Below are 17,747 nucleotides of genomic sequence, written 5' to 3'. Positions count from 1 at the left end.
TTTCTTTGCCTTTTCACCAGCCTTCTTCATTATACTTCGGGTTTTCTTTCTTTCAATGGTTTAATTAATCATACTTCGGTTGTCTTTTTTTTTCGTTTTACTTGGGTTTCTTTTTTTCTTTTATTTGTTTTTTTGGTTTTCTTCATACTTCTTTTGTCACGTGTAGGTTTTCTCAGTACACAATACACATTTTTAGTGTACACATGAAACATTTTTTTATATATATTTAACATTTTTCAGATACATGATCTGCATTTTTCTTTAATACATGTTTTTGAACACTTATTTGAATACACGGGCAACATTTTTTTAAACATGGTCAACATTTTTTATATGCACATTTAGTTGTTTTAAATGTTTAATTAACATTTTTAAATACAAAATTATTTTTTAATACATAGTCAACATATTTACTACACACACTTTACAGTTTTTCAAATGCTTGATTAACATTTTTCAAATAAAAAATTGATAGTTTTGTAATACATGGTCAACATTCTTTCTATGCACATTTTGACATTTTTCAAATGCTTTATCAATATTTTTCAAATTCACGATTAACATCTTTTTGAATGCTTGATGAACATTTTCACATACATGATCAAAATATTCATTATTTTTTAATACATGGTCAACATTTTTTCTATACACATTCAACATTTTTGAAACGCTTGAGTAACAATTTTCAAATTATTGCTTAACATTTCTTTTCAAATGCTTGATTAACATATTTTAAATACATGATCATCTTTTTTCAAACACATCTTATATTTTTTGTATACATTTTTCGTATATACATGCTCAACATTTTTTTATCGCAAATTTAAGAATTTTCAAATGCATGATTAACATTTTTCAAAACATTACAAAAAGTATGTTTTGTAACACATACATTTATAATTTTTTTGAAGTGTGAACAAAAGTTATAAAAAAGAAATCAAAAAAATGAAACAGAAGGTCAAACAAAGAAAACAAAAGAGGCAGTGGCCTCGCACGAGTTGGGTCGGCCCAGTTAGACCGGCGCCTTCAGCGATTACTGAGTCTGTCCCGCTCGCAGCGAGACGCATCCCCTCTCAAACTACTGTGCACATTATAGTTGTCTGGTTGCAAAACAAAATAAAATAGGGTCATCTGCATTGTGACTCACTCAAACATTTTTTTGTTCTAAAAAGCACCTGACTGGATTTTCATGATTCCATTGTATCCAATGTTTTTTACATGCTTCATGATTAAATTTTGGTGGAGTCCATAATTATAAAATTGTTAAAATTCTCGATTTTACAAAGACAATGACGACTTTTGCTGCTACCATCTTTCGTGTTTGCTATGACCAGCGACGCGAAGTGTTGCAACCTGCACAACGAGCTACAACCAGCGACGACGACTTTTTTGCCGCAACCGTCGGCGGCGTTTGCTATGACCGGCAACTGAAATAGCTACAACTATGGCGGCCATGTGCGGGAGACGGCGAGCTGCTCGCTGCAAGCAGGGGCAACAAGGATGATGCGTGGGGGCAGGAGCGCATGCTGTGCGCAAGGAACAAAGCGCGTGATGGTTCATGAACCTAGGCGTGCTAGACAAAAAAAAAAGGAAACGGTGAATGGCTGGATCGCACGGTCAAAAGGTACTGTATCATGCGGTGGGGAGGGAACCGCCCCAAATCCTGGCCGGTCGGCCGACGCGTAGTAGCGCCCGAAAAATGGCGGTCGTCACTGATCGGATCATTCTCTGACTTTGACTCTGCACATTCAGACAGCAACATGCTCCCTCTCGGCATCCATCCACCCCACCACGAACCAGGAGCGGCGGCGCTTACCCGGACACCTAGCTCGGTTCACTCTCCGCAGCCATGGCCTCCGCCGTGCCGCCCTCCTCCTCCGCTGTCAAGATCCTCCCCAACGCCTTTTTCCCCCGCTCTCACCACCACCCTTCGGCCTGCACCTCCCTTCGCTCTAAGAACCGTACCAGCACCCGCGTCACCTGCGCAGCTGGCCGTCGATCCCACGCCCTCCCCTCCGCCGGCGACGGAAACGGTTGTAACAATGGCGGCGGCGGCGGCGGCGGAGATGACTCCGAAGGCGGCGGCAACGGAGATGGCTCCGACGGCGGCGGCAACGGAGATGGCTCCGACGGCAACCGCGGGGCGGCGCTGTTCGCGCGGCCACAGGATTGGTGGAGGGCCGACCTGGTGGCGGCGGTGGAGGCCCCGCAGCTGCTGTGCTTCGAGAGCCTCCTCACGGACGACGTTTTCCCCGTCAGGACCGCCGCGGCAATCAGCTTCAACGCAATAGCAAAGGTCTGCGGGGATGGAGGGTCTCGTTTTAGTTTTCACAAGAATGAAATCAAGTGTTTGTGTTAACTGTGAAATTGGATTGGCTGCCAATCTGATGTTTTCTTCCTCTGCTGCTGCTTTTGTTTGCTTAGACTGCAGCAGAGTATGAAAAGAGAGGGGAGAATTTTATCAAAGAGATTGACATCGTCATCGCTGATGCGGTATGCTTCTTGTTCTACTTTAGACTTGCTACTGATTCAGTACATGATAATGATTGTCAGTGGGTGCAGTAATCTTTATCTGATTTACCTACAGTTTAAACATATCTGCACCCTTGCCAAATAAGCTGAGGAACAGAGTATGGGTGTCAAATAGTCTTTATCTGACCATCCATTATTCAGTGTTAGCTTTATCAGAAAATCAGATTTGTTTTTACATGATAATGATTGTCAGCGAGTGCGGTAATCTTTCTAAATTCTAACACAAAGAAATAGGATCCCAAGAGCACTGTATGTCTCCCCCCAAGTGTTCCAGTGTCATCCTGTGATGAGTATAGTTTCTGCTCTTGCTCCATTAATACTCTAGTACATAAATTACCACATAAGTTGAAAATTCCTCAACTAGGATCCAAGCAGCAGCAACACAAACTTCCAGTCGAAATCATGCAAGCTTGAATCCTGCAATGTGATGATATTTTTTGAATATCTCAAGTGTATTCCGCTAATTTATCTGGTTCAAAGCTCACGAGCGAGGGGCATGCTGTCCTGGATCCCCTACCTCTGGTTCCCCTGTAACTCTGAAACCTTCCACTTGCACTCCCCTGCTGCTGTGGGCAATAAAAAATCTGGTTTTGATTGCCTAGCTTCGGCACAGCGTTTCACTGACTGAAGTAATTGATGAGCTGATATTAAATGATTTCTGTTTAACTATTGTACTCCAAAATCATCTGTAACATAATCTAATTCAGTTGCTTCTTGTAATACCCAGGTTAAGGCAATAGCTACAAATTTTACGCTTGTCTATCTACCAACTAGTATATCTCTGCAGCCACCACTTGGGAACAAGGTAAGACTTGTCGCTACCATGTTTCAACGCTGCCCAATATCATTTCCAGCATAACCTAAAACTTCACCTTTTCTATGACAAGAACACTTTATGTATACTCAGATACACCTTTTAGCCTGTTCGTTTTGTGTTAAAACACTTTATGTAATCTTTTTCAGATTGCTTTGGTTGCAAGATTGTACTTATATCTGAACGGGCTAGTAACAATTGCGGTAATGTACATTCATTTTACGGATTATTACGATGCACACTGTAACATCAAATTTTGGATTTTATGATCAACTAATAGTTGTGGCCTCTTTGCAGAGTACCGGCCCAAAGTTTTTCACAGTTGGAGCCAGTGCTTCTCCGGTAAGCTTCCAATCCCCATCAATTTGTTTTAATTTACATTCTGATCCTTTTTGCCACTTCTTCAAAAGTGGACCAGTGTTGAAACTTTGACCGAATCTCACACTTACCCGTTGGGAGTCACACACCACCATGCCCTGGGTGGCTAACTCAGCACTAGTGACCATCGCGTTAAACCCTCGCATTGCCGTGAGCTACTGAATATGCATTGCTAAGTCAATCGTTGGCGCCAAGATGTTCACCCTTGGCATCATCTTGCTTGGTGTCAGTGAGCAGGTGTCAGATTCCGTTATGGTTTCAAACATTTGTGCTGCTAAATTCAGTTCTAGCGACCCCAATGAAGTAATGTATCATACACCTGACATTGTCCTTGATACTCCACTATGAGTTAATAAAAAGATGCCCTTTATCGAAAAAATAAACCTGACATGGTATTGCGAGCTAACTTGCCTTAAGATCTGAACAATCTCAAATCTATTCCCCAAATTTCGTTTCACGAGCTAAATATAAATGGGCTTTTGTTTCTGCAAAATTTCATCAACATTCGAGAAAACAGTATGATTTACCTCTTTTACTTTGGAGTATGCAAACTCCACAGAGTTTCTACTGTGCTGTCGTGCTGATACATCAAGTATTTGTTTTCTGAAATTCTTTCGGCAATTTATTTCTGGGGTAACTAGTGGTTTAATTTTCCAGTGGTTGCTGCTTCTGCTGCTCTCTCCCTCCCTCCCTCCCTCCCTCAGTTAACAGCTGCTGTCTTCAGGTTCATAGAAAATTCAGTTTCGTCAGAATTTAGGTGTTGTTTCTGTCAGTTTCGTCAGTCTATTTTTCTTCAGTTAAAACCTTGCCAGAGAATAAACCGAGCTGCAACCCGGTCTAGTTTGTTAGGCTAGTTCGTCGCTCTGACCTGATCGCGGGAGGCGTGCGAGGAGCGTTGGGATGGCGGTGCTCGCAGCTCAGACACGGCATGTATTTCCATTTTCAGTTAGCGTTGTAAACACTGAATAAAAAGGAGAGAAGAAGCAGAAAAGCTGCAAGTTGAACGCAGCACAAAAATCATTGGCTCTCTCGAGTGTTCTTCATGTTCTCACGTGAGCTCGAGCTAGGTCTAACATCTCTCGTGTGAAAGAAGAAAAACCCGCATGTCAATAAGAAGGATTAGAATTGCAACACAGACATGAATTTATTTCTGAATTTAATGTTTTCCTGTTCTCTCAAGGTCTAAATTATTTGATAACCTTACAATATCTGTGATCTTTTCAGCCTTCCCAGATTGACGCTGGTGTGCCCCAAGCACCAATCATAACAAGGAAGGCTTTCATCCAGGAACTTGATGACAAAGCTGTGGAAAAGAAGTGGTCGTCATACTTTGAAGTTAAAGCAGAGGTCTCAGCTGGGACAACTCCCGCAAAGGCTACAGCACTTTGGTCATACAGTTCGTCTGGAGAATCCCAGGGGAATTCGTCTGGACAATCCCGAGAGAATGGAACAGCCTAAGGCCGTTGCTGGTGTAGTTACCATTAACTATACGGTTATACTGGTGTTGTTGCTGAGGTTGCAGAGCGAATATTTGGTTAGGTAATAAGCTTTATTGCCTCGGGCCTCTGCGCAGCCTATATCTGAATTTTTGTGAAAGCCCGTTGCTCATTGTCGTAAGCCCGTTGCTGCACTTGTCCTCATGTGTTGTTTATGAACAGAAAACTAGAGAATGAAAATTTTGACCTCCTAGTTCATGTGAATTGGTGGTTGGTCTCACCCCCATCTGCTTAAATTAGCCTGCACTTAGTAGTCAAGAAAAACCATTGTACATTGTTCTAGTTAACCAAGGGAATGTATTTCCGAGTCAACTGACAAAGTTCAGTGACTGTGAGCATTGATTAAGAAAATCTTATTTCTGACAACTTCAATGAGCCTGAAAATCAGATTTTTGATATTGCGCAGCTTGATTGACTTAGAAATTAGAAACAGAAAATCTGTGAGGACATGGAATGAATTGCATTTGCTAGAATTCTGTACTTAACATTAACTTGTCTGACTGAGTGTAAATCATTTAGAGACCAGGTACCGAACATTGAGTGTTTGGTAATGAAAAACCTTTTGGACATACAAAGTTTAAGTTCTGACAAAACTGCCGACGACGTAGATGCACGGAAGCCTGATGGTTTAGATAGTGAAAACTGGCGTGTGGTGGCAGAGTATTAGCAGCCCAGATTAAGTCCAAATACTTTGAAATCACCTAGAAAAAAATGCTTTGAAATCTGTAAAAAAGAACTAAAACAGAAGCAGATAGTAGAGTTCGAATTACCCCTGGAATCAAGATCATTGCTCTGTGCCTTTGCAAAACCTTTGTCCTTTTGAACTTCACTTTGTTGACTTCCGCCGTAGATTTGACAAAATGCTTAAGGAACATCTTATGGAGGGTCTTAACATGTTTTTGTTTTAATGACAGGCCGATTGAACATTGTCTATATCAGATGCACTGAAGCTTCAGGCCAGCAGTCACCATCCTCCTTTAAGATTCACAACTCGTACTCTCAGATTCTGAGGTCCTCGAGCAATTCATCAAGCTCCACCTCGTCGCACGGGTCCAGATCAATGCCGCCAATCCCCATGGCGATCTCGTCGATGCACGCGACGCCATGGTCATCGCTCCTGCCGCCGTCCTCCTGCATCCTGTCGCCGTCGCCGCCCTTCTCGTAGATCTTCTTGACGAGCACAGCATCCGGCAAGCAGTGGCTATCCACGTCCAGGTTGTTGGCGTTGGCGCCACGAAGGTCGTAGCCGAGCGCGCGGTCACCGGGGCCCAGGAGGTGCCCGAGGTGCGTCCTCACGGTGACGACGGCTTTGCTCCTGCCCAGCTCTGACGCACGGGCCACCTGCATGTATGCTGTCCGGTACCCGAACCTGGCGGCCTTGGTGTCGCCGGTGGCCGGCGAGGGGTCGACGTCCAGCACTACGTACTCCACGAGCTGGCGGCTGGTGAGCGCGGGCTCGAACCTGTGCCGGTCGTAGTCCTTGATGCCGAGGCTGACAACGCGGTGGGTGGAGGCGTCGAGGAGGGCCAGCGTGTCGGTGACCCTGACACAGAGCACGAGCGGCCCGAGCCCGCCGAGCGCGCGCGACGCCTCCCTCGGAAGGAAGACGAGGTCATCGCGGCACACCGGGCAGAGCTCCACGGAGAAGGCGTGCCGGTGGCGGTACGTGTTGCTCTTGGTGTCATGCGACACGAGCTGCCTCGCCGCGTCCGCCACGCGCGCCGGCGCGAGGGAGGCGATGAGGGCGACAAGGCCGGCAGCGTGGGAGCGGGACGCGAAGAAGAAATCGATCCCGCCGGCGCCGGTTACGTCGACGCGGGTCGCCGAGCCGGCCGCGCCGAGGGCGGCCAGCCGCTGCTCGAGGTGGAGCAGCGTGCGGCGGTGCGACGCGCGCTGCCGCAGCTGCACGACGGCGCACCACTGGTCCTGGTCGGGGCCGGCGCGGGCCCGGCCGCAGGGGTCGCAGAGGCGGTCGTGGACGGTGAACTCGACGGCGTGGTCCCGCTCCAGCGCGAGGCCGCGGCCGGGGAGGACCTCGCGGCGAAGGCGGAGGCGGAGCCTGATGCGCTTGGAGTGCGGCTCAGTGAACACGAACTCGGCCGCGGTGAGGGTGACGCCGAGGCGCTGGATCGGGCGCTGGACGCGGCGAAGGAGGAGCTGCAAGAGCTCGGCCGACTCCGGGGCGGCGCGCGTCCAGCGCCGCGGGGGCTCCAGGTACGATGAGCACGACGGGCAGTGCACCACGGCGGCGTGGCGCGGCGCGCCGTCGGTGACGTCGACGCGCGCACGGAGGCAGGGCGCGCAGGTGTTGGCCGCGTTGGGCGGCATCGGCACGCCGCACAAGCAGCAGAGCGTCGTGCACGCGGCGGCCGCGGCCTGCGATGGGGGAGGGAGGAACAGCATGTCGCCGGGCAGCGGATGAGGCGACGCCATTGCGATCGGTGGCAGTGGCGGTGGCGGTGGCTGCGGCGTGAGGGTGAGCAGATTGGTGGCGGCAAGTGCCTATACGGTTACGGGTAGAGATTGCCCTTCGTTAGGGTTTCAGGTTGGATTTTGGGTTCATTTGGCAATTAGGCCCATTCTCCAGTACCCTCCTGCAAGGTTATTCTAAAGCCCAGTTAAGCAAAAAGAATTATTTGTCTCAAAAAAAGTAAAAAGAATTATTCAACTAAAAAAGAAAAAACACCTAAAAAAACTAAAAAAGCAAAAACTCAGACTCCTCAACATATTTTTGCTCTAAAAAGCACCTCGTTAAATGAATTTCATTGTAATCATTATTTTTACCCGGTTCATAATTAAATTGTTGGTGGGATCCATGATTAGAAAATCATTAAAAATTCCAATTAAAAGACACAAATTTTGAAGTAAATTAAAATAGGAATATTTTCAAATGTGTGATTAAATGTGTCGATGTTATACATAGTTTAGTTAATTTAGAATGCAATTGGAAATGCATTTCAGTCATGACTTGTTACAAATAAATTGAACTCATGCATATTTCATAACTATTGAAGGAAAAATGAATTTCACATCCACTGCACTAGCATTTCACTCAAAAATCTAGAATATATATATAAATATTCTAGTGATATTTCAAGGGAATTTTAAATCACTCCAACACTTGTTCACAAATTCTGAAAATGTTGCACAACTATGTCACATATCTTTCAGAAATTGAGCAATACTACCTCCGTCCGAGTTTATTAGGCCCCTCATATTTAGTGTCAAACTTTGTCCATAAATTTAGATAATAAATGTGAACTAATATGTCACAAAAACTACATAGTAGGAATACTCTTCATAATACAAATTATATTGTTGTGTTGTATATATGGTCAAAGTTAGACCAAAATACTAGGAGATACAATAAACCTGGATTGAGGGAGTATTTCACAACAAAAATGCAACTTGCTCCACAAATGTTGCACATAATTAATTTTATATGCATACAAAAAATAACCAAATTTGCAGTTATTTTAACCATATTACCCAAGAAACTTGGATCCAAACTCAAGGACAAATGGAAAAATGCACATAGATGAAGTGTGGAGACAATTGAACCTATAGCTCCACATATTTGGATTCAAGTTGCCATGTGTGGTTTTGAGCTTCTCTTTATGACCACTGTATTCATTTTATCCTTGTCAAGAGCGGCACCAACGTGGGGTCATGTAGGGGTGTCCGCCCCAGGTAAATTTTGGAAACTTAGGTTAGAGTACCCCTACTGCTTTGGTAGTAGCCACCATGGGAGGCTAGAGGAGTAATCGTGTAAGAGGAAATAACGATTCGTAGGTTCAGTAGAGCAGGAAGAAGAAAAAGAGTAGGGCTAGAATAAGAAAATATATAGGACATGGTGACATGGACCATTGAGTAAGGCCCAAATGAACAATTCAGCCGCCAGTCCATCACTTGAGCCCATTTATTGCCAGTAGCTTTGACGGTCCCAAATCCCATTGATACGAGAATAGCGTGCCATCACGCAATCACGTTGTCGTCCAATGCTGCCTCATCCCTCGGGTAACTTCAATTTCCTAGATCCCCCATTGTTAATGAATGTAGTATCTTTTGTCTATGTTCGTTCCTTCTCGAAAGATGAAGTATATGATTGCTCTATAGATGGCTGCATCCTCACTAACATTTTAAGCTCCTTCTTAAAAGAGGATGAAAACCGGGAAGCGGGATAGACGGCACAAGAGAAATTAATCGAGAAGAAGAGGAGAGAAAAGGAAAAGACCATCCCTAAGCCTTTGATATCTGATCCTTCTCTATGGTCCATGTGCTTGGAAAAGCACTAGGTTTAACCTTTTCCCACGTAGATACAATTTCTCTATCTCTTATATAGGAGTATTGAAGGAAATATGCCCTAGAGGCAATAATAAAGTTATTATTTATTTCCTAATGATCATGATAAATGTTTATTATTCATGCTAGAATTGTATTAACCGGAAACATAATACATGTGTGAATACATAGACAAACAAAGTGTCACTAGTATGCCTCTACTTGACTAGCTCGTTAATCAAAGATGGCTATGTTTCCTAACCATGAACAATGAGTTGTTATTTGATTAACGGGATCACATCATTAAGAGAATGATCTGATTGACATGACCCATTCCATTAGCTTAGCACCCGATCGTTTAGTATGTTGCTATTGCTTTCTTCATGACTTATACATGTTTCTATAACTATGAGATTATGCAACTCCCGTTTACCGGAGGAACACTTTGGGTACTACCAAACGTCACAAAGTAACTGGGTGATTATAAAGGAGTACTACAGGTGTCTCCAAAGGTACATGTTGGGTTGGCATATTTCGAGATTAGGTTTTGTCACTCCGATTGTCGGAGAGGTATCTCTGGGCCCTCTCCGTAATGCACATCACTTAAGCCTTGCAAGCATTGCAACTAAATGAGTTAGTTGCGGGATGATGTATTACAGAACGAGTAAAGAGACTTGCCGGTAACGAGATTGAACTAGGTATAGGAATACCGACGATCGAATCTCGGGCAAGTAACATACCGATGACAAAGGGAACAACGTATGTTGTTATGCGGTCTGACCGATAAAGATCTTCGTAGAATATGTAGGAGCCAATATGGGCATCCAGGTCCCGCTATTGGTTATTGACCGGAGACGTATCTCGGTCATGTCTACATTGTTCTCGAACCCGTAGGGTCCGCACGCTTAAGGTTACGATGACAGTTATATTATGAGTTTATGCATTTTGATGTACCGAAGGTTGTTCGGAGTCCCGGATGTGATCACGGACATGATGAGGAGTCTCGAAATGGTCGAGGCATAAAGATTGATATATTGGAAGCCTATGTTTGGATGTCGAAAGTGTTCCGGGTGAAATCGGGATTTTACCGGAGTACCGGGAAGGTTACCGGACCCCCCCCCCCGGGAGCTAAATGGGCCATGATGGGCCTTAGTGGAAAAGAGAAGAGGCAGCCCTACATGGGATGTGCGCCTCCCCCTTCCCCTAGTCCTATTAGGACTAGGAGAGGTGGACGGCCCCCTCCCTCTCTTTTCCCCCTCTGCGAATCCTATTCCAACTAGGATTGGGGGGGGGGGAATCCTACTCCCAGAGGGAGTAGGACTCTCCTGGCGCACCACACCTTGGCCGGCCAGCCTCCCCCCTCTAGTCCTTTATATACTGAGCAGAGGCACCCCAGAAACACACAAGTTGATCCACGTGATCTATTCCTTAGCCGTGTGCGGTGCCCCCAGCCACCATAGTCCTCGATAATACTGTAGCGGTGTTTAGGCGAAGCCCTGCTGCTGTAGTACATCAAGATCGTCACCACGCCGTCGTGCTGACGGAACTCTTCCCCGACACTTTGCTGGATCGGAGTACGGGGATCGTCATCGAGCTGAACGTGTGCTCGAACTCGGAGGTGCCATAGTTTCCGTGCTTGATCGGTTGGATCGTGAAGACGTACGACTACATCCTTTATGTTGTGTCAAGGCTTCCGCAGTCGGTCTGCGTGGGTACGTAGACAACACTCTCCCCTCTCGTTGCTATGCATCACATGATCTTGCGTGTGCGTAGGAATTTTTTTGAAATTACTACGAAACCCAACAGTGGCATCCGAGCCTAGGTTATTTATGTTGATGTTATATGCACGGGTAGAACACAAGTGAGTTGTGGGCGATATAAGTCATACTGCCTACCAGCATGTCATACTTTGGTTCAGCGGCATTGTTGGACGAGACGACCCGGACCAACCTTACGCGTACGCTTACGCGAGACCGGTTCCCCCGACGTGCTTTGCACATAGGTGGCTTGCGGGCGACTGTCTCTCCAACTTTAGTTGAACCGAGTATGGCTACGCCCAGTCCTTGCGAAGGTTAAAACAGAGTCTATTTGACAAAATATCGTTGTGGTTTTGATGCGTAGGTGAGATTGGTTCTTGCTTAAGCCCGTAGCAGCCATGTAAAACTTGCAACAACAAAGTAGAGGACGTCTAACTTGTTTTTGCAGGGCATGTTGTGATGTGATATGGTCAAGACATGATGCTGAATTTTATTGTATGAGATGATCATGTTTTGTAACCGAGTTATCGGCAACTTGCAGGAGCCTTATGGTTGTCGTTTTTATTGTATGCAATGCAATCGCAATGTAATGCTTTACTTTTATCACTAAGCGGTAGCGATAGTCGTAGAAGCACAAGCTTGGCGAGACGACAACGATGCTACGATAGAGATCAAGGTGTCACGCCGGTGACGATGGTGATCACAACGGTGCTTCGGAGATGGAGATCACAAGCACAAGATGATGATGGCCATATCATATCACTTATATTGATTGCATGTGATGTTTATCCTTTTATGCATCTTATCTTGCTTTGATTGACGGTAGCATTATAAGATGATCTCTCACTAAATTATCAAGAAGTGTTCTCACTGAGTATGCACCGTTGCGAAAGTTCTTCGTGCTGAGACACCACGTGACGATCGGGTGTGATAGGCTCTACGTTCAAATACAACGGGCGCAAAACAGTTGCACACGCGGAATACTCAGGTTATACTTGACGAGCCAAGCATATACAGATATGGCCTCGGAACACGGAGACCGAAAGGTCGAGCGTGAATCATATAGTAGATATGATCAACATAACGATGTTCACCATTGAAAACTACTCCATCTCACGTGATGATCGGTTATGGTTTAGTTGATTTGGATCACGTAATCACTTAGAGGATTAGAGGGATGTCTATCTAAGTGGGAGTTCTTTAATAAATTTGATTAACTGAACTTAAATTTATCATGAAACTTAGTACCTGATTAGTATCTTGCTTGTTTATGTTTGGTTGTAGATAGATGGCTCGTGCTATTGTTCCGTTGAATTTTAATGCGTTCCTTGAGAAAGCAAAGTTGAAAGATGATGGTAGCAATTACACGGACTGGGTCCGTAACTTGAGGATTATCCTCATTGCTGCACAGAAAAATTACGTCCTGGAAGCACCGCTGGGTGCCAGGCCTGCTGCAGGAGCAACGCCGGATGTTATGAACGTCTGGCAGAGCAAAGCTGATGACTACTCGATAGTTCAGTGTGCCATGCTTTACAGCTTAGAATCGGGACTTCAACGACGTTTTGAACGTCATGGAGCATATGAGATGTTCCAGGAGTTGAAGTTAATATTTCAAGCAAATGCCCGGATTGAGAGATATGAAGTCTCCAATAAGTTCTATAGCTGCAAGATGGAGGAGAACAGTTCTGTCAGTGAGCATATACTCAAAATGTCTGGGTATAATAATCACTTGATTCAATTGGGAGTTAATCTTCTGGATGATTGCGTCATTGACAGAATTCTTCAATCACTGCCACCAAGCTACAAGAGCTTCGTGATGAACTATAATATGCAAGGGATGAACAAGACTATTCCCGAGCTCTTCGCGATGCTGAAAGCTGTGGAGGTAGAAATCAAACAGGAGCATCAAGTGTTGATGGTCAACAAGACCACTAGTTTCAAGAAAAAGGGCAAAGGGAAGAAGAAGGGGAACTTCAAAAAGAACGGCAAGCAAGTTGCTACTCAAGAGAAGAAACCCAAACCTGGACCTAAGCCTGAAACTGAGTGCTTCTATTGCAAGCAGACTGGTCACTGAAAGCGGAACTGCCCCAAGTATTTGGCGGATAAGAAGGATGGCAAGGTGAACAAAGGTATATGTGATATACATGTTATTGATGTGTACCTTACTAATGCTCGCAGTAGCACCTGGGTATTTGATACTGGTTCTATTGCTAATATATGCAACTCGAAACAGGGACTACGGATTAAGCGAAGATTGGTTAAGGACGAGGTGACGATGCGCGTGGGAAACGGTTCCAAAGTCGATGTGATCGCGGTCGGCACGCTACCTCTGCATCTACCTTCGGGATTAGTATTAGACCTAAATAATTGTTATTTGGTGCCAGCGTTGAGCATGAACATTATATCTGGATCTTGTTTAATGCGAGACGGTTATTTATTTAAATCAGAGAATAATGGTTGTTCTATTTATATGAGTAATATCTTTTATGGTCATGCACCCTTGAAGAGTGGTCTATTCTTATTGAATCTCGATAGTAGTAATACACATGTTCATAATGTTGAAGCCAAAAGATGCAGAGTTGATAATGATAGTGCAACTTATAGGTGGCACTGCCGTTTAGGTCATATCGGTGTAAACGCATGAAGAAACTCCATTCTGATGGACTTTTGGAACCACTTGATTATGAATCACTTGGTACTTGCGAACCGTGCCTCATGGGCAAGATGACCAAAACACCGTTCTCCGGTACTATGAACAGAGCAACAGATTTGTTGGAAATCATACATACATATGTATGTGGTCCGATGAATATTGAGGCTCGTGGCGGATATCGTTATTTTTTCACCTTCGCAGATGATTTAAGCAGATATGGGTATATCTACTTAATGAAACATAAGTCTGAAACATTTGAAAAGTTCAAGGAATTTCAGAGTGAAGTTGAAAATCATCGTAACAAGAAAATAAAGTTTCTACGATCTGATCGTGGAGGAGAATATTTGAGTTACGAGTTTGGTGTACATTTGAAAAACTGTGGAATAGTTTCGCAACTCACGCCACCTGGAACACCTCAGCGTAATGGTGTGTCCGAACGTCGTAATCGTACTTTACTGGATATGGTGCGATCTATGATATCTCTTACTGATTTACCACTATCATTTTGGGGATACGCTCTAGAGACGGCCGCATTCACGTTAAATAGGGCACCATCAAAATCCGTTGAGACGACGCCTTATGAATTGTGGTTTGGCAAGAAACCAAAGTTGTCGTTTCTGAAAGTTTGGGGCTGCGATGCTTATGTGAAAAAGCTTCAACCTGATAAGCTTGAACCCAAATCGGAGAAATGTGTCTTCATAGGATATCCAAAGGAAACTATTGGATACACCTTCTATCACAGATCCGAAGGCAAGACTTTTGTTGCTAAATTCGGAAACTTTCTAGAGAAGGAGTTTCTCTCGAAAGAAGTGAGTGGGAGAAAAGTAGAACTTGACGAGGTAACTGTACCTACTCCCTTATTGGAAAGTAGTACATCACAGAAAACTGTTCCTGTGACATCTACACCAGTTAGTGAGGAAATTAATGATAATGATCATGAAACTTCAGAACAAGATACTACTGAACCTCGTAGATCAACCAGAGTAAGATCCGCGCCAGAGTGGTACGGTAATCCCGTTCTGGAAGTCATGATGCTTGATCATGATGAACCTACGAACTATGAAGAAGCAATGGTGAGCCCAGATTCCGCAAAGTGGCTTGAAGCCATGAAATCTGAGATGGGATCCATGTATGAGAACAAAGTATGGACTTTGGTTGACTTGCCCGATGATCAGCAAGCAATTGAGAATAAATGGATCTTCAAGAAGAAGACTGACACTGACGGTAATATTACTGTCTACAAAGCTCGACTTGTCGCAAAAGGTTTTCGGCAAGTTCAAGGGATTGACTACGATGAGACCTTCTCACCCGTAGCGATGCTTAAGTCTGTCCGAATCATGTTAGCAATTGCCGCATTTTATGATTATGAAATTTGGCAGATGGATGTCAAAACTGCATTCCTGAATGGATTTCTGGAAGAAGAATTGTATATGATGCAACCAGAAGGTTTTGTCGACCCAAAGGGAGCTAACAAAGTGTGCAAGCTCCAGCGATCCATTTATGGACTGGTGCAAGCCTCTCGGAGTTGGAATAAACGTTTTGATAGTGTCATCAAAACATTTGGTTTTATACAGACTTTTGGAGAAGCCTGTATTTACAAGAAAGTGAGTGGGAGCTCTGTAGCATTTCTGATATTATATGTGGATGGCATATTATTAATTGGAAATGATGTAGAATTTCTGGATAGCATAAATGGATACTTGAATAAGAGTTTTTCAATGAAAGACCTCGGTGAAGCTGCTTATATATTAGGCATTAGGATCTATAGAGATAGATCCTTAATTGGACTTTCACAAACAACATACCTTGACAAAATTTTGAAGAAGTTCAAAATGGATCAAGCAAAGAAAGGATTCTTGCCTATGTTACAAGGTGTGAAATCGAGTAAGACTCAATGCCCGACCACTGCAGAAGATAGAGAGAATATGAAAGATGTTCCCTATGCATCAGCAATAGGATCTATCATGTATGCAATGCTCTGTACCAGACCTGATGTGTGCCTTTCTATAAGTCTAGCAGGGAGGTACCAAAGTAATCCAGGAGTGGATCACTGGACAGCGGTCAAGAACATCCTGAAATACCTGAAAAGGACTAAGGATATGCTTCTCGTATATGGAGGTGACAAAGAGCTCGTCGTAAATGGTTACGTTGATGCAAGCTTTGACACTGATCTGGACGATTCTAAATTGCAAACCGGATACGTGTTTACATTAAACGGTGGGGCTGTAAGTTGGTGCAGTTCTAAACAAAGCATCATAGCGGGATCTACATGTGAAGCGGAGTACATAGCTGCTTCGGAAGCAGCGAACGAAGGAGTCTGGATGAAGGAGTTCATATCCGATCTAGGTGTCATACCTAGTGCATCGGGTCCAATGAAAATCTTTTGTGACAATACTGGTGCAATTGCCTTGGCAAAGGAATTCAGATTTCACAAGAGGACCAAGCACATCAAGAGACGCTTCAATTCCATCCGGGATCTAGTCCAGGTGGGAGACATAGAGATTTGCAAGATACATATGGATCTGAATGTTGCAGACCCGTTGACTAAGCCTCTTCCACGAGCAAAACATGATCAGCACAAAGGCTCCATGGGTGTTAGAATCATTACTGTGTAATCTAGATTATTGACTCTAGTGCAAGTGGGAGACTGAAGGAAATATGCCCTAGAGGCAATAATAAAGTTATTATTTATTTCCTAATGATCATGATAAATGTTTATTATTCATGCTAGAATTGTATTAACCGGAAACATAATACATGTGTGAATACATAGACAAACAAAGTGTCACTAGTATGCCTCTACTTGACTAGCTCGTTAATCAAAGATGGTTATGTTTCCTAACCATGAACAATGAGTTTTTATTTGATTAACGGGATCACATCATTAAGAGAATGATCTGATTGACATGACCCATTCCATTAGCTTAGCACCCGATCGTTTAGTATGTTGCTATTGCTTTCTTCATGACTTATACATGTTCCTATAACTATGAGATTATGCAACTCCCGTTTACCGGAGGAACACTTTAGGTACTACCAAACGTCACAACGTAACTGGGTGATTATAAAGAAGTACTACAGGTGTCTCCAAAGGTACATGTTGGGTTGGCATATTTCGAGATTAGGTTTTGTCACTCTGATTGTCGGAGAGGTATCTCTGGGCCCTCTCGGTAATGCACATCACTTAAGCCTTGCAAGCATTGCAACTAAATGAGTTAGTTGCGGGATGATGTATTACAGAACGAGTAAAGAGACTTGCCGGTAACGAGATTGAACTGGGTATAGGAATACCGACGATCGAATCTCGGGCAAGTAACATACCGATGACAAAGGGAACAACGTATGTTGTTATGCGGTCTGACCGATAAAGATCTTCGTAGAATATGTAGGAGCCAATATGGGCATCCAGGTCCTGCTATTGGTTATTGACCGGAGACGTATCTCGGTCATGTCTACATTGTTCTCGAACCCGTAGGGTCCGCACGCTTAAGGTTACGATGACAATTATATTATGAGTTTATGCATTTTGATGTACCGAAGGTTGTTCGGAGTCCCGGATGTGATCACGGACATGACGAGGAGTCTCGAAATGGTCGAGACATAAAGATTGATATATTGGAAGCCTATGTTTGGATGTCGGAAGTGTTCCGGGTGAAATTGGGATTTTACCGGAGTGCCGGGAAGGTTACCGGACCCCCCCGGGAGCTAAATGGGCCATGATGGGCCTTAGTGGAAAAGAGAAGAGGCAGCCCTACATGGGCTGCGCGCCTCCCCCTTCCCCTAGTCCTATTAGGACTAGGAGAGGTGGCCGGCCCCCTCCCTCTTTTTTCCCCCTC

At 44.3% G+C, this 17,747-nt stretch overlaps 2 protein-coding genes across 2 annotated transcripts; one reads left to right on the top strand and one right to left on the bottom strand.

Annotated features, from left to right (window-relative positions):
* The first annotated feature begins 1,750 nt into the window (after positions 1-1,750).
* On the top strand, positions 1,751-5,356 carry LOC123059444 (protein RETICULATA-RELATED 4, chloroplastic). The gene is made up of 6 exons (XM_044482022.1): positions 1,751-2,296; positions 2,425-2,493; positions 3,260-3,337; positions 3,496-3,549; positions 3,644-3,688; positions 4,949-5,356. Exons 1-6 carry the CDS (start codon positions 1,850-1,852, stop codon positions 5,180-5,182), a joined length of 927 nt encoding a protein of 308 aa, XP_044337957.1. The 5' UTR covers positions 1,751-1,849; the 3' UTR covers positions 5,183-5,356.
* A 353-nt stretch (positions 5,357-5,709) lies between these two features.
* Positions 5,710-7,672, bottom strand: LOC123059443 (60S ribosomal export protein NMD3-like). Its single transcript, XM_044482020.1, has one exon. The coding sequence runs from the start codon at positions 7,651-7,653 to the stop codon at positions 6,220-6,222; it is 1,434 nt and encodes a 477-aa protein (XP_044337955.1). The 5' UTR covers positions 7,654-7,672; the 3' UTR covers positions 5,710-6,219.
* Positions 7,673-17,747: the final 10,075 nt, after the last annotated feature.

The sequence above is a fragment of the Triticum aestivum genome, chromosome 3A (genome assembly GCF_018294505.1).
Source record: "Triticum aestivum cultivar Chinese Spring chromosome 3A, IWGSC CS RefSeq v2.1, whole genome shotgun sequence".
Lineage (NCBI taxonomy): Eukaryota > Viridiplantae > Streptophyta > Magnoliopsida > Poales > Poaceae > Triticum > Triticum aestivum.
The sequence above is the reverse complement of the archived record's forward strand: the minus strand, read 5'-3'. Positions and strand labels throughout refer to the sequence as shown.

Excerpts from the sequence above, each read along its gene's own strand:
- LOC123059444 (XM_044482022.1), top strand. The coding sequence starts at position 1,850 with ATGGCCTCCGCCGTGCCGCCCTCCTCCTCCGCTGTCAAGATCCTCCCC. Across the intron at positions 2,297-2,424 it reads GCTTCAACGCAATAGCAAAG|ACTGCAGCAGAGTATGAAAA; the intron begins GTCTGCGGGGAT and ends TTGTTTGCTTAG. Across the intron at positions 2,494-3,259 it reads ACATCGTCATCGCTGATGCG|GTTAAGGCAATAGCTACAAA; the intron begins GTATGCTTCTTG and ends TGTAATACCCAG.
- LOC123059443 (XM_044482020.1), bottom strand. The coding sequence starts at position 7,653 with ATGGCGTCGCCTCATCCGCTGCCCGGCGACATGCTGTTCCTCCCTCCC.